Source organism: Pseudonaja textilis, chromosome 3 (assembly GCF_049901715.1).
Source record: "Pseudonaja textilis isolate UNSWEBS1 chromosome 3, rPseTex1.2, whole genome shotgun sequence".
NCBI classification, from domain to species: Eukaryota; Metazoa; Chordata; class Lepidosauria; order Squamata; family Elapidae; genus Pseudonaja; species Pseudonaja textilis.
In genome coordinates, this window is record NC_141992.1 from 63,451,123 (window position 1) to 63,468,049 (window position 16,927).

At 37.0% G+C, this 16,927-nt stretch overlaps 1 protein-coding gene across 1 annotated transcript in view; it reads right to left on the reverse strand.

Annotated features, from left to right (window-relative positions):
* Positions 1-16,927, reverse strand: part of PLPP3 (phospholipid phosphatase 3) — a 74,440-nt gene that overhangs the window by 35,357 nt on the left and 22,156 nt on the right. Inside the window, exon 2 of the mRNA XM_026707174.2 lies at positions 2,748-2,905. Coding sequence (XP_026562959.1) covers positions 2,748-2,905 — 158 coding nt within the window. The remainder of the gene's footprint in view (positions 1-2,747; positions 2,906-16,927) is intronic.

Genomic DNA, 16,927 nt, shown 5'->3' on the forward strand with positions numbered 1-16,927 from the left:
TGGAACCTAAATTATATCTTTTGAAGGAAATATGTATTTGTCTTTTGAATAGCTGTCTGAAAATCTAAAAGTTTTTTGAAACAATGAAATATAATTTTTTAAACCTGCAGGGATTATAGCTGCTATGGCTCTATCAGCCATAGCCATGGTTACATAAATAAAATTAATACAGAATAGAAATGGTAATCTAAACAATTATCTTCTTTTTGTCGCTGGGTTATTCATCAATCATTACCTTTCTAAATGAGCAGGTTATGTACACAATAGCAATGTTGCAATGCTTTATTTAATTGAAGTGTTAACTAGACTAGTACAGAGAGCTTTAAGCTGTAAACATAGCTACATTAACTAGAATGTACCTAACAAGAAATGCTGTTTTTAAATTTTGCAGTAACAATTTTATTTGTATCATCTCTAACTCTAACACCTCTATTTTTTTCAAAAAAGGATGTATCCCTATTTCATTGTAACAAATAAAGCTTTCTTCGGTTTTTAAAAACCTTAATAGTTATCAATTCATTTATATTTCCCAATACATGGTTACTGCAATTTGTTTTTTTTTTTTTAATCTGCAAATCTAACTCAGAAGCATTTTTTTAATTGTTTGGTTGTTTCTTCTTTTTTATTTTTTAATTAATTTTCATTTTTTTGTTGTAAGAAAGCTGATTAAAAGTTACTTGACTTTTCATAATACATACTTTATTACTTCATTGTATTTATTTCAGTCACTAATACAATATAGGTTGTCCTTGCTTAATGAGCATTTGTTTAGTGATTGTTCAAACTTGCAGTAGGATTCAAACAGGTCTTATGTCCAGTTCTCAAAGTCCCATATTTATATGATTATGATTTGTGACCTTCCCTATTGGCTTTTACAAGTAAAGTTAATAAGGAAGCTAGCAGGAAGTCAGAAGTCATAGATATTTGAGGTCCTTGTTTAATAACCCTGCAGTCCTTGCTTAAGGACAGCAACCAGAACTGCTCTCAATAAGTGGTGCAATCACGTGGTTTTTCAACTTAATGGGGTTTTCAATCCAAGTTGTGTGGCTTAGCAAGTACTATCTGTAAAGCATGCAAGAAATCAGAAGCAGATCTTGTTAGTTTATTAAACTAAGTTCTTATAAAATAATTTCCATGCCCAAACTTTCTACCTGAAAATCAGCTTGTGGTTTATGGTTGAGCTTCTTTAAGCACTGCTTCTCAGTGGTCATTTTGATTTTCATCCTTATCCCACTGCTATAACTGCTAAGAAAAGTGGGGCAGTGAGTAAGGTATCCAAATGTGTTAAAACTGGGGGCTGATGACAATTAGATCATATTTTTTTAAAAAATTATGGAGGGAGAAAAAACAATTAAAAAGGAAAAAGTGGGGAAAGGACAGCCTCTCAGTTAAGAAGACTAAAAATATGGCATCTGACCGACCAGTCCAGTCATCCTGCTGGCATTCAAAAATGAATGAATTGCCTGGGAGAGGAAATAACAAAGTTGGCCATTCATGTGAACAAAAATTCTTCTCAAAATATTATTTATGTAAATAGTTACTTTAATGGTCCTGAAATATGGAAATTACATTTGTCTACAAATTAGTGGTTTTGTATAGCTGATGACTTACTTCATAAGCATAACATTATTTGTTATTGTAAAAATTACCCTTGGCTTCATGGACTCTCTCCTTTTTTCTTCCCTTAAGCATTCAAGGAATTAATTGCTACTTATTTTAACAAACCAAAGTTTCACCTACTTTGCAGAGAAAATGTAAATCATAGTTTATGGGATGACACGTAATAACAAACTATGGTCATGTGATTTACATTTGAATGCTTGACAATTGGTTCACATTTATGACGGTTGCATTGTCCTGGGATCATGTGATCATATTTTGTGAACTTCTGACAAACAAAGACAATGGGGAAGCCAGATTCACTTAACAATCATGTTACTAATTTTACCTCAGTAATTCACTTAACAAATGTGGCAAGAAAAGTCGTCAAATTGGGCAAAACTTAATGAATTTCTTACTTTGCAACATAAATTCTGGACTCAATTGTGGTCATTAAGCTGAGGCCTACCTGTACCATGTGAGAAGTATTGACAGATAATGGCTACTTGCAAGAAAGAATATACTTCATGATTCATCATGAAATATAACCCCCCCAAAAAAAAAGCTTATCAGTCTAGGGATACTATGCACCAGAACCTTCTAAGCTCTTAGCTGCACGTTACTGAAATGTAAAAATAGAATGAACTAAATTTTATGGGATTTATCTTGTTTGCATGATTCTGAAAGGCCATCATGTCTTTACTTTGAGATTATTCGTATATGCTTTGATTCATAAAGTTCTTCAAGTGTTACATTCTTAATCACTTAATGCGATCTTCAGAGACAGAACAATGATACCCTAACTTCATTACATTATTTTGATCCGTATAGTGGCCAGATATATTTTGCAGTTGAAACTGTAATATCAAAGCCATTTACTACTCAACCGTTTTTTCTCCAAAAGATAGTTTAATGACTAGCTATTTATGAATAGTACCAAAAGACAGGTACAGTATTTTGTTAACAATCCAGTGGCTGAGTTTAATGTAAGCCCTGGTGTTTAAAAAACAACCACAGCTGAAGTCATGAAGTGTGCCTAACCAAAAACCCAGCATTATGGCTTTGCTAATTGTTCTATTTAAAGACAGAAAACATTTTATGGCAAATTTGGTTACAAGATGCAGATTTCTGTTATTTGTCTTACTTACAGCAAGTATGGCAATAAGAATGCCTGCAGCACACAGAACAGCATCATTGATGGTCTCTCCACTTTTCATAGGGTAACGGATGCTTTCATCATTACAGTAAAATCCACGTGGATAGGGTGCAATTGTGCTTGTTTCAATGATCAAAAATGGCAATCCAGCTAATAAGAGAAAAGCAAGAGAAGAAAAAGTTGTAAGAAACATAGAAAACTCAGCCAAATAGCAAAAAAAAAAAAAAATTATTATTAAGAATTCAATGAAGGCCTGCAACTTCATCTTAAGCCAGAAACATAACAGCACAATCATCCAGCCCAGCAGAATTGTCATCTTTAAAACGATTTTATTTCAGGCCTCATCTATCTTGTAGTAATAGAATACAAAGGTGGGATGGACATAAGATAGTTAGTTCCCTGCTCAGCAAAAGCTACAGAAATTATGTGCTGCCCAACCACAAATAATCAGAATGAACTTCCTGGTGAGTTCACAAAACTAAACTGAAGATCTTGAATAAAGTTTACATTACCAGTAACAAATGTAATCATCTCTAAAACATACTTGGAAAGTTGCCAAACAGAAATATGGTTTCTATTAGTCCATCTATATGAATTACTATGAAATAAGCAATATTTTGCTTGATGAAAGAAACCACTGTGCTTAGGAAATGCCCCTTGAACAAAACATAGGGGCCCAGAAGTCTTCAGCTTATTTGATAGCCAACCAACACCAACTTTTTCTAACTCAAGGGAAAGGGTAGAGTTTTGTCTCTTTTGCCTCAGAAACACTAAATATCAATTGCAGGGATTGGCAACTATGGCCCCTTTATGACCTATAGACTTCAACTCCCAGAATTCCATGCTGGCTCAAGAATTTTGGGAGTCGAAGTCCACAGATGTAAAGGAACCATAATTGCCCACCCGTGCCCAAAGGGATACTTCCAGAATTACAGGAGAAATAATATCTTCTCTCTTTCTCTCTCTGACGTGTATATGCATGCTCTCCAATGCTCTTACCCAAGGGTCTTCAAACTTGGCAAGTTTAAAACTTGTGGACCTCAACTCCCAGAATTCATGAGCTAACATGACTGGAGGAGGAATTCTGGGAGTTGAAGTCCACAAGTCTTAAAGCTGTCAAGTTTGAAGATCCTGCTCTTACCAATTTGTTGCTCAATGCTCCTCTCCTTTAGAATTGACAAATTAAAAACCTCCCCATGACCCTGGAACTTGCTAATGGTACAGATTTGATGGCTGCAACTAGTGCTGTTACTGTGCAACTGCCAGTGCCAACAGTGGGGATTGATACAAAAGGAGAAATATAACACTAACATAATTGGCATTAAGATGCGGCTTCTTTGAGGATCTAGCAATCACCAAGGCCAGCTTATTTACTTCACCTGCATTGTGGTATATGGTCTGGGACATATTCTGACATCTACTGAAACTTGCACAGTGAGCCAAACTGACATTGACAGAGAACTAAATAGAGTCAGAGGTAGAATACTACCATTGTGGCTAGTTGGGAATCAAATGTTTCTTGCTCAAGGCCTTTTATTTACCAAGATCTCACTTGGTCACCCCCTGATTATGAGCATGTGGATTTCTCGGGATAACTGGTCTTTTTCAAAGTCCCACTTTTGGCTTTTGATGGGAAACAGCTTGCTCACATTACATAGTTTACTATCAGATTCGTGTAGGTCTTTCATGAACTTGGTGGAAGGGCCTCTCAGCTGTGCTTCTAGATGCCAATACTGTCCATGGACCTTTTCTGATTTGCTCTAATGGCTGCACACTGCTTGGGTACAGTTCTCTTATCCCTAAAGTTTCTGAACCCCCTGACTCGAGTTGGTGATCTCATACAAACAGAAAGAAATTACCCATGTCTGGAAGAAAGCATTTGTGAGATGAAAAAAACTCTAGAATCGAAATCCCAATTCCCACAGAAATAGGATTTTAGTGTGTTAGCCATCATTTATCGGGACACAAGATGGCCTCATCCCTTCATTTTATCAATAATTTTAATACGACCATTTCACTATTTTATAAATTGTTTTTCTTCTACATTTAACTGCCCCAAGTGCTAACAAAAGCAGAGAAGAATGTAAATCAAATAGATAAAAGAAAACTGAATTATCTTCCTGAAACTAGGATAAATTTGGGGACAGGAAAAACCACTGCTTGATGAAAATAGAAAAAGTATGTTCTTGCTCTTTAATTTGTGACATGCTACCAGCAATATTTACTGTATGTTAATAAACATCTGTTAAAAATGATAATGGAAATTACAATCAGGGAAGAAATTTCTGACCTGGAATTTAATCAGGTAGCTTTGTTTATGGAGCTGTCTATTTTACAACACATTCATAATTACTGAGCAGCAATATTCTTGTCAATTGAGCCTTCATTTTGCAACTCAAAACTTAGTGTGTGCAGACATCCTCTTTCCACAACCTAAATTATGTTGGGAGACAGCCAATGCGGAGACAGAGTTGAACCTCTGAGCCAAAAGTATGTGATACTAATAATCTTTTTTTTTTTAAGAAAAAGAAAAAAAGAAAAACCCTTTGCATCCCAATGAAAATTTACTGCTGAAAAGCTAACACAGCATGATGCGATCTGGCTTCATATGCACAAGCAATAGTTTAATAATCCAACTTCAGGGATTAAATGCACCATGGTTACGTGGCTTATTGTTATTGCTCTAGTTCCTCTGTGTAATAGTTTTCACATGACAGATCTGTAAAACATATGTTCCATCAAACAATGAACCTGAGAGCTAAAGAAGGCTTTAAGAAAAGGCAAGAAGAGTCTTCTCAAGATCGGACACTATATTATGTTTTCTCTTCATTCGGGGAACAATTGGAGGCTTCATTTTTCTTTTTCAATCAATCAATCAGAATAGAGCTAGAAAGGACCTTGGAGGTCTTTTAACCCAACCCCCCCTGCTCAAACAGAAGACCCTATACCATTTTAAACAGGTGGGTGTCCAGCCTTTTCTTAAAATCCTCCAGTGATAAAGCACCTACAACTTCTGAAGGCAACCTGTTTAATTATCCTCACTTTTTAGGAAGTTTCTCGTTAATTCCAGGTTGCTTCTCTCCTTGATTAGTTTCCATCCATTGTTTTTTTTTGTCTTCACTTCTGGTAAGTTGACCCCCTCCTCTTTGTGGCAGCCCCCCCAATATAGAAATAACTGCTATCATGTAACCCCTAGTCCTTTTCTCTAGAATGGCCTAACCCAAATCTTGCAACCGTTCTTCATATGTTTTAGTTTCTTCATATCTTTTAGAAATAATCTTTTCAATTATTTTTATTACACATGCATTTGCACACACACAGAGATACAAACATACAGAGAGAGAGAGAGAGAGATACACACAAGTATACAAGCATGGTTTTAAAATTCAAGTGTTTTGTTTTTGTCTCCTGCAAACGTGTGGTTTGGTGGGATATTGCCAATTGAGTCTTGACATTTTTCCAACACAGCAGTAACCTCAGATTGCCTATTTTCATATGAGAAACATAAACACACCCACAGGAGCTGAACGGATATTGCTCACAGAACCCATGTAATGCCCAGACTCTTGAGGCCTGGGCAAAAGCCATGTTTAGAAAGGTTACATCTAGGCCTAGCCACACATTGCCCTCTGAAAGAACCTGATGGTGCCACTGTGTTGGGAAAGGTAATCTTGCTTCTAAGGATTATCTTTTGGAGCCCAGATTGTTTGAAGAGTTGGGTGTCAGTCGCCACCAACAATGTCTGGCATCCACCCCAACTTATGGGAATGGTTAGCATTGAGGTTCCAGCATGGATTTAGGCCACCCTGAAAATAAAAGTACAGATGAAACTCTCCTTGGGCCCTAGGGAGAAGCAATTGTGGGGTCACCACAGATGAAAATCGCAGAGGAAAAAGAACACACAGACATTGGAGTGTGAATGTTTACAGGAAAGGCCCCCACCAACCTCTGCTTTCAGTTAAACCAGGAATATTAACAGCTTTGCTACTACTGTATTCCACTCTGTTCTAAACAGACTCCATTCATGGGGCTTTCAGTTGGACTTTAAAGGTTTCCTGCACAGCAGTCTTGATTGTCTTCTGGGTGTGAACTAGTTAAAATGAAGCCAGCTTCAGAAATCCCACCCACAATAATGACTATTTTCTCTGGACCATGGTGGGCTCTCCTGTTTCTTTCCTCTTTTTACCTATTCCAGGATATCAATCAACAATTTCTTTCCATTCTCTTACTTGGACAAAATAGTTGTACAGTTCATCCTGACACTTAGGCTAGAAGGAGAAACTTGATAGAACTCTTGTTAATTCACCAAGTCAAAACAAAATACAACAAAATAAAGAAAAGTCCATCATTTCCCTTTCCATAAATAAACAACAACTAACTAAACAACACCAATAACTACTGTAATTTCAGGATGGGGGACAAGGGAGGCACCCGCTAAAGCACATCCTAACCAACACAAATGGAGGCATTCACGTAGAATGGAATGAAGCATGGAAGGTTGACTTGTGTGCTGGCAGATGGGGAAAAATACAACTGGGTATGGAACAAAGAAACTGAGGTAGGGGTCATTTTCCAGCAGGCTAAGGATAGTCCTGAGCATGACAGCATCAGTTCCTCTGCTCCCTAAAATGGTAGGTAGTCCCATCCACATGCTGGGGGCAATGCAGAGATGGGTTTTGTTCAACCTGCATAATGCTGAAGAAATCCACTAACAATAACTGAATTACTGAGTTATGATGTTAATTTTGTTGTATAGTAAAGACCAAACTGGAGACAATCCAACTCCTTGATGAAGTCCTTGTGAAAGAGAAAGAGCAGCAAACATAACTTGGCATCAACATCTGAGTCAGCCACTAATGTTAATGCTGGTCACTGCATAGATCACTTCCTTGTTCTTCCCCTTCATCTTAACATTGTGAGGTGTTGGACTCTGAGCAGAGAGATTGAGCTTCTATTTCATCCTCTGCCATGAAAGAATCTCATTGAGAGACTCTTGAATTCATGACAATTTATTGGCTTAAGAAATCTTCATTTTTCCACGCTTTAATTGGAGATTCCATCCTAAAATATTAAATAACGTGACATTAATCTCTAAGACCTATTTTTCTTTCCAGCATACAATGAAACCCTCTTTGCTTGCAGTGCTGGTAGAAACAAATGTGAATATTCATGGATCCAATTAAGACCGATGGTTGAAGATGAAAGACAAAGAAAATCAATGTACCGATTGCATGGAGGGAAGTCACGGTGACTTTTTGACTCCTCTCCGCTGGTGCTGTCTTATTTGCAAAGGGGCTTTAATGAAAGAAAAAAAAGTTGAAGCTGTTTTCTTTAATACATTTTAATACTGAGTAGTAGGTTTTGAGTGAATCCTGGTGAGTTTGAGGCACCATATAAATTATTTTATCAACATTTTGCTCCACAACCAATTAATTTTTTTACTCTACCTCTGCAAATGCTAACAACCCCAGGACCATAGGAGGCAATTTCTTTTTAAAAAGCATGACATTTTAGGACAGCACGCACCGGGGAGAAAAATCAAAGGACTCATCTGTTGGATTCAATGCTTTGAAATATCGAACCTTTGAAAACTTAACACTTGGGCAGGTTGGGAGGGAATGGGGGCTGTGAGAGGGTAAACTTTCACTGGCCACCCATCACTGGACTCTCTGTGGTGACCCAGCCAAGCAGCTCTGATCTTCCCAGCTGAAAGGTCACTTTTGCACTAAATTAAACACAGTTGCTTTCCCCACCTTTCAAATTCTTCCCTTTACTTTGTTTTCATACCACCCTCTTCAGTTCTCTGTTGATGTTACAAGACACACAAAAAGAAGTCCAGTTTGGTAAAGCACCTGAGTTGATTTCCAGTAACTGTTACAAAAGCTTATTCTCCAATATATTTATTTATTACTAATACAACTTATCAATCCCTCTCACTCATCATGGACTCTGGGCAGTTTAGAGTTATTAAAAGAACAAAAGGAATAACATTACATGTTAAAACTTTCAACAATGTCAAGTGAAAAGTACATACATACTTGATATGTGAATGTATATCTTATACAAACACACATTCAAACACACACAATGCCAAATTCTTACTATCTTCTAGAAGGCCATGAATATACTTTTAAAAACATGAGTTTTGTTTACTCAAGCATTTCATTTATGGCTAGATAAACTTGTGCCCTCCAGATTTTGAGAGTAGAATTCTTATTGGATCTAAGTCACATGACCAATATATTAAAGAAATGTTGATAAGAAGACGGAATTGTTTTCTTTTTTGTTTTTGGGTGGCCAACAGTCATCATCAAACAGCTGGGGAAGTCCAGAATGAGAAGACAAAGTCTAATAAATTTGATACAAATGTGCACTCGGATTTGATAGCATTAATGCAATATGATTCATATGATTATTTCTCATGCATTTAATAACTTTTCATCCTGTTTCATTAAAAGTTAAGTTTGATGGCAATGTTTGGAAAGCTAAGCCACACTCATAGCCTTAGGAGATTACATACCAAGTTGTACAATAAATTTGAGTACTGTGCAAAACATTTAGAGGTCATTGGGCAACCTATGATTTAATCTAAAATGGTGATACCTTACTTTGGCTTATGTTTGGTTTATAAATCAATAGATTAGATTTTATACAAAAAAATAGAACACTTTTTGCCCCTTCTGTTTTTAGCTTACAAAGACTAGAGAGACAATAGGGTAAAAGAGAGAACCTGGAACAACTAAAATTGCACAAATCCTCTTATTTGCACTATCAAATCTCTTTAGTTGGGATAAGAAGCCAAATTTCCTATTCTTCCTATGTATGACTCAAGATAAAGATAACAGGGGAAAAAACTGAAATATTTTGGAACATTTTGTATACGTGTGCATGTGGGGTCAATGACCTCTGATTTTCAAGTCTTACTTTCTAGATTCACACATCATACTAGGTCAAAACCAAGCTACAAATTTATGAATTCATTATAAAATGCAATTGGATAAGATCCATACTATACAGGTAGTCCTTGACTTACAACCACAATATTGCTAAGTGAGACAGTTAAGTAAATTTTGCCCATTTTATGACCTTTCTTGCAAGAGTTTTTAAGTGAATCACTGCAGTTGTTAAATGAGTAACAAGGTTGTTAAGTGAATGGCTTACCTATTGATTTTGCTTGTCAGGTCACAAAAGAGGGCACATTTCCATTTGCAATAGAGGTAAATATTTCCATTTTTTTTCAACATATGCATGCAACTTTGTTTAGGTCATAAAATTATGAGCTTATTATTCAATTTTTTGGGATAAAGTACAGTCAGTTTTCTGCAATCTTTTGCCAGGCAAATATACTCAGTATTGTACTTTATCAGCATCCCTACAACTGTACATTGATTGAAAATAGTTGTTTTTGTTATTGAAGAATCATCTCTCTGTCTCCAGCATTTATGTCAAAAGGCAAAAGAGGATCATAGCAAAAATGTTGCAGTTGTGATAGTTGTTAAGCGAACATGGAAGTCATAAAGAGAATGCTATGGTCATTAAGAGAATGCCTCAGTCATTAAGTGAGTTTATTGTCTACAATGGGTGCTTTGAGCTGGAAATGGGAAGCAAACAGCAATTCTGGCAAAAAAATATATATAATGAATTGAGGTTACATGACTGTGGGATGCTGCAAATGGCTGCAAATACAGGCTGCTTAGTGAGCACCCAAAATGTGATCATGGGATCATGGGGTCAGGGCCATCAATACTTCAAATCTGGGTTGTAAGTCACCTTCGGAAAGTCTGAGATAATTTTAAATAGCCACTAACTGAGTGGTCGTAAATCGAGAACTGCTCATAAATTGGTTCAGTGATCTAATCTGATTCTTTTAAACATTTTTCCCAGACCTTCTTACTTTTGAATGGCCTAAAAATAATATAAACAAATCTCACCTAATAAATGTTCTCATGTTAATGAGGGAAGTCTAAAACACTGCAACCCCATTTGGAAGATCCAGTTAGGAACTTCTCATATTTCTGATGGCACAGAACTCCATATTTCTCACATTAATGGCTTAATGATATAAGAAACTATATAGTTGATGAAACCATTAAGTATGCTAAAGGGAATCCATCTAGAAGGAGCCAAAAAGAAATGGAATCAAAATATAGCAATTTAGAAAACCATGCAATTCCATCAAATTCCAAAGAAGACATATCATAGCAAGCTGTAGTATTTTCAAACTGCTAAAGCTCCAGAAGTAAATTATATGCGGCTGACCTTGATTGACCCAGCTGAGACGAGAAAGTTGTAATTCTGAAGTTCTTAACTGATTGAAGCTTACGTAATAATCACAACTGAATTACTGCCTACAGATGTATACACAACGGTTTATGAAGCTGTGGAAAAGTGCACTGGACACACAGTCTTCCCAGTTTTGTTTTGGGTCCATTCTGTGTCCCCCCACCCACCCACCCCCACACACAATCAAGGGGGTGGTGGTGAGCCAGACTGCCTTATTACAGCCAAACTGTGAAATTCTGATTTACTGTTGATCCATAACAAGAAAAATATATCTAACCCTAGACACCAGGACTAATGAATAGAGGAGGATTCCCCCCCCCACATTTTATTCATATTGATATGAATATGATCATATTGGCATTTTTTAAAAACTTTTTTTTAAAAAATAAACTGGCAGCAATATAGGTTGTAAACTGCTTCAATCTTGTATATGCAACATCTCCACAAATCTTAAAACAGGTAATCCTCAACATACAGCCGAAATTGAGCACATTTGTGTTGCTAAGCAAGAGGGTTATTAAGTGAGTTGTACCCAATTTTACAACCTTTTTTTTTTGCCAAGTTTTTAAGCGAATCCCTGCAGATGTTATGTGAACCTGGCTTCCCCCAGTGACTTTGCTTGTCGGAAGCTGGCTGGGAAGGTGACAAATGGTGATAACAGAACCTCAGGATGCTGCAACCATCATAAATGCATGTCAGTTGCCAAGTGCACAAATTTTAATGGGGATGAGGCAACGGTCATGTGAAAACCAATCATAAGTCACTTTTTTTCAGTTCTGTTGTAACTTTGAACAGTTACTAAATGAATGGTTGCAAGCAATGGTGGGATTCAAATTTTTTTACTACCAGTTCTGTGGGCATGGTTTGGTGGGCATGGTGTGGCTTGGTGGGTGTGGCAGGGGAAGGATACTGCAAAATCCCTATTCCCTTCCCACTCCTGGGGGAAGGATACTACAAAATCCCATTCCCTCCCCCTCCCCCTAGCCTGCTTTCCAGCTCTGTTCTCCTGTGCAGGGCAACAAAAGAAGATCCAGCTGATCAGCTGGGACTCAGGAGGCAGAGAATAAATGGGAGTGGGAACAGAGGTGGTATTTGCTAGTTCTCCGAACTACTCAAAAATTCTGCTACCAGTTCTCCAGAACAGGTCAGAACCTGCTGAATACCACCTCTGGTTGCAAGTTGCGAAGTATCTGCACAAACCTTTATAAGCCGTGTGTGTGTGGGAGGAGGGGTAACATTAGCCCCATTGTCCAAAGTACTGTACAGTCACAATAACTTCATGTTGGTCCTTCATCTGCCTTATGTAATTCCAATTTTGGGGGCATTTAGGCAGCTATCCTTTTCTTCTACACTTAATTATGAAAACTTGTGAGCCTGAAAAATTTGCATACCATGCCTTTGTCTACTCTTGCTTTCTGTTCATAAAACAAAACATTCTAATATTCACCTCTTAGACCTAAAAGACCATTTTTTTTGCTCTTGATTCTTTACTTCCCCTTCTAGCAGAATCACCTTTCCATTTTTCTTAGAAAAGTTTTCTGCATGTGTTGCTCATTTAGATTAGGAATGTACCCTAATCTCTTTGCTGCCTATTGCAATTTTCTTGCTTTTACTAGCTTTCATTGCAGGGAGCTCTTACCCTGAAAGTATAAAAAGCTGTCCAAGGGGCTTTCATTAAGGCCAACCCTTCATTAGGCAAAAGAAAGCAGTCACGCTAAGTGACAGAGGCAGAATCCTCTGATCATTGTGAAACCTACTGTTATTCCTTCTGGTGGAAACATTGCTTATTCCACTGCTCTAAACCATCTGCTACCATGGATAAAGTGGTGAATCCACTGCCAATAGTTTAAAAATAAGATTCAATTGCCAATCCAGTCAGCTTTTGTAAAGGAAATGAAGAGCACATCCTTTTGCAAAATTTGACTTTAAGTTTTGGTAGCACAATGTCTTGGTAAGTTTTGATTGCTCTACAAGGCAGCTAGCAACTGAGATTAAATTCATATATACCAGCTAGCATCCGAGATTAAATTCATATATACTTGTGACATTGAAAACCTTCCAGTTAAATAGAATCAGATGCACTGACGCACAATGGTATTCACCATATTAGGCCCAGATTTTCTACTATGCATCCCTTTTGCTGCATTTGAACAAAGATGGCTAAAAACCATTCCCTCTTGGTTGACTTCTTTCACTCTGGAGTGAGGGAACCCAGACTGGAATAATTCAAAATCTCCAACTCTCATCTCTACTTTTGGGTTTGACTTTTAGCCATGACGTTGGAATTTCCCCAATGATTCCAGAATAATGACAATTTTTTTTACCTTAATCAGATTTTTAGAGCAAGTTTCATTAACATGAGGCTGAAAATACTGCTACTTGTAATTCCAGGGTAGGGTTTCTATGGAATCCCCACAGAATGTGATTTCACACAAAATCATAAATATGTTGAACATATACATATATGTCCTCTTGGGTCATTTTATATACTATATATATATATTATATATATATATATATGTATGTGTATGTGTGTGTGTGTGTGTATGTATGTGTGTGTGTATGCATGTATGTATGTGTGTATGTATGTATGTATGTATGTGTGTATATATATATATATATATATATATATATATATATATATATATATATATATATATTCTTAAGTTTTTGGTACTTACATGTATGGCATTCAGCTTTGTTCGGGTATTTTCCCACGTCATTGTAGTTGTGCTTTTAAAGTTGTAGCAACGTTTCAGCAGAATCTCATCTGCCATCATCATATATTGGGTCATATATAAAAAATATGACCCAAGAGGACATATATGTATATGTTCAATAAATAAAAAAAGGATAATGTCCAACTTTCCTGTTCAGACCTCCTGTAACAATGAGGTGCCCTGCGGTCAGGCAATGTGTGAATAAATTGGAGGAGAAAAAAGTGAAAAAAGCTTTGGGGAATAGCAATCTCTTTTTCTCACTTTTTTTTTTTGCACTTTATTGCGGTACATGTTAGACAAAGGCCCCTCTGTTCTCAGTACTTTCCCCTCCCCTTAACGGCTCCATGCCAAATAATGTTATTCCCTTTCACCATGGCACTGCCATGAGAGCAAGCTGGTATGATTGCCTGAAAATCGTAGGCTTTTCATGGAAAATCCTTTTGCTCAACAACCCCCTTTGTCAAATTAGACATGAAAAGGGAAAAGTAAAAAAGGAGAAGCACCCAGATGAAATTTAATCATTGGGATTGGGAACAAAGCTATGAGAAAATGCCACAATCACAAAGGGATGGAGGAGGGAGAGTGACACACAAACACACACACACAGAGCTCCCAAACAGCAACTAAATTTGGTAGTACTCAATAGAGCACTACCACAGTCTATTAAAGTAAGACCACTCCTTCTGTCTATAAAGACCACTCCTCTACAGATGGCAGAATTACTAAACTTTTTTGTAATGTTGCTCAAGGTTGCACAATAATAAAATATATCAAAGATAAATGTAATCTATACAATAGATATGATACAACAGTAGAGCGTTTTTCAACCTTGGATGTGTATCATTCATCCCTCAGAAAGATCCTTCAAAAGGCTGGTTTTAACAATTAAAACCTTATTCACAATCATTCTTAGAAACAGATGTGCTTAAAAGCTGCAATGGTTTTGGTTCTGATGGTTTAATGGTTCTGATGGTTTAATAGTTGAGAAAATTGAAGCTTTTTTTAAAAAAAAACTGTCCAAAGTCTCTTCCTCTCTTTTCCTAGTTTTCTTATAGAGGGATTTGAAAAGGCTTGTCAAACTACACCAACCAGAAATCTATTTCTCTACAGAAATGAATAAACAGACTACATTTTTCCTGGATACATTAAAATCTACAAAAAGGTGTCAAGTCTGCTTATTCAGAGATTCATGAATACAAAAAGTTATGAAGTAGTCGGCACAACAAACATAATAGTATAAAAGTTTCAGAAACAAATTGGTAGTGTCCCAAAGGAATGTGTGGATATGTGTACATGTACACATGTAACTAGCACATGTATCAGTAATATATTGCAAGAAAGTGGATAGTAGTTTGGTTATGATCCTGTTTCAGGCCCATCAGAGTCAACCTATTCTCAAAGTCTGTACTTGGAGTTGTAAATCTGTAGTCCTTACAACCATAACTAAGCCCAAAATTTGTTGCCAAGCAGGACAGTTGTTAAGTGAGTTTTATCCCATTTTGTGATCTTTCTTGCCACCATTGTCAAGTGAATCATTGCAGTTGTTAAATTACTAACATGGTTGTTAAATGAATCTGATTTCCTCATTGACTTTGCTTGTCAGAAGGTGGCAAAAGGTGATCACATCACCCTGGGACATTACAACCATCATAAATATATGCCAAGTGGCTCACATGGTTTGATCATGTGATCGTTGGGATGAAACAACAGTTGGATGAAAGATGGTCATAAGTCACTTTTTCAGTGCCTTATAACTTTGAACAGTCAAAACGAATGGCCAAGGACTACCTGTAAATGAAATTTACCTTTGAAGATAAGAGACCAGAGAATGAAAGCATGATAAACTATATTTGGCTGCTTTTGCTAGGTATAGGAGCCTGAACTGGCTGAGGGCATTAATGGTCTTCGAATGTCATTTAGCAGTTTAATGTAGGCTCAACATAGATTATAACGTTTGCCAACCTTAATCTCAAACAAATAGTTTAAATAATAGGCCATAGGATTCAGGATAAGGGGATTGTAAATGAAACAAACAAGATGTTTAAAAAGTTATGTATTTATTTATGTAGTTACTTACTAAGCACATCTAACTTATATTAAAGTAACCAAAATATTTTTACAATCCCCAAGGCATGTCACAATTTTTGAGCAGCCCTAAATGTATGGAAATTGAAAGTTGAAAAATTTGACATGCCCTAACAGGCAGGCAATTGTTAACTGACTCTAGTTTTAAAGTAATGGCAAATATTAAATAGTCAAGAAACATGTTTATTTTTTTCCAGAAGAAAAAATCAATTTAGTTCTTAGTTTGCCAAAAGGTAATACATATATTGTATATACTTATAGAGCTGGGTAAATAGCAATGATTTTTTTCTTCAAATGTGCCTTCAGTCCCCTGGCTTGCACCAGTCATGTACAACCATTAAATTATAGGAACAATATATTAAGTCCTACAGTACTGCTATTGTGCCTTTGATCAAGGTCTTTTAGAGATCAAACCCTACAGTTCTCTATTCCATATTCTACAAGCAACAGAAGCCAGATGATTATAGTACAGATCGTATCTGTATCACTGTCTCCACTGAAAGAAGTTGATGAAGATCCTAAACAAGAGTTGACCTCCCCAAATTTACTTGAAAAGGTAAAAGATTACAGTACATGGCTTGTAATTAACACTATTTAAAATACCCTGTAATTGGTGCTAACCTAAATTGATTTAACATTGGTTCAGCGTGCTGTGCAGACCCAGGCAATTTGGGCATTTTACACAAATCTAGGGGTGGGATTCCCGGCTTCCGGTTTAAAGTCTCTTCGGCGACAGACAGAAATCCGCGGTTGTGCACGGTTTCGGTCTGGGCTCGCCACTGGAGCACTCCGAGCTGGCTGGTTTCGGGGCTAAGCCACCCCATAGAACTGGTGAAGAGGGGGGAGACCGCCAGCAGGGTTGAGGAGAGCCGCATCTCTCCTCCTCAGCTGGCCATTACTCCCTTTCCCGAAGGCGGTTGCAGAGGTGGTCAGAAATGGCCACCACAAAGAAGAACTCAACTGGAAAAGAATGTGCAGGAGGAAGATAAGAAGTGAAAGTTTTGGCTGACCGGGTTAAATTGCAAAAGCAACAAGTAAGGTTCCCTGGAACTTAAACTTACAAAAAAAATAACATCACTCCTAA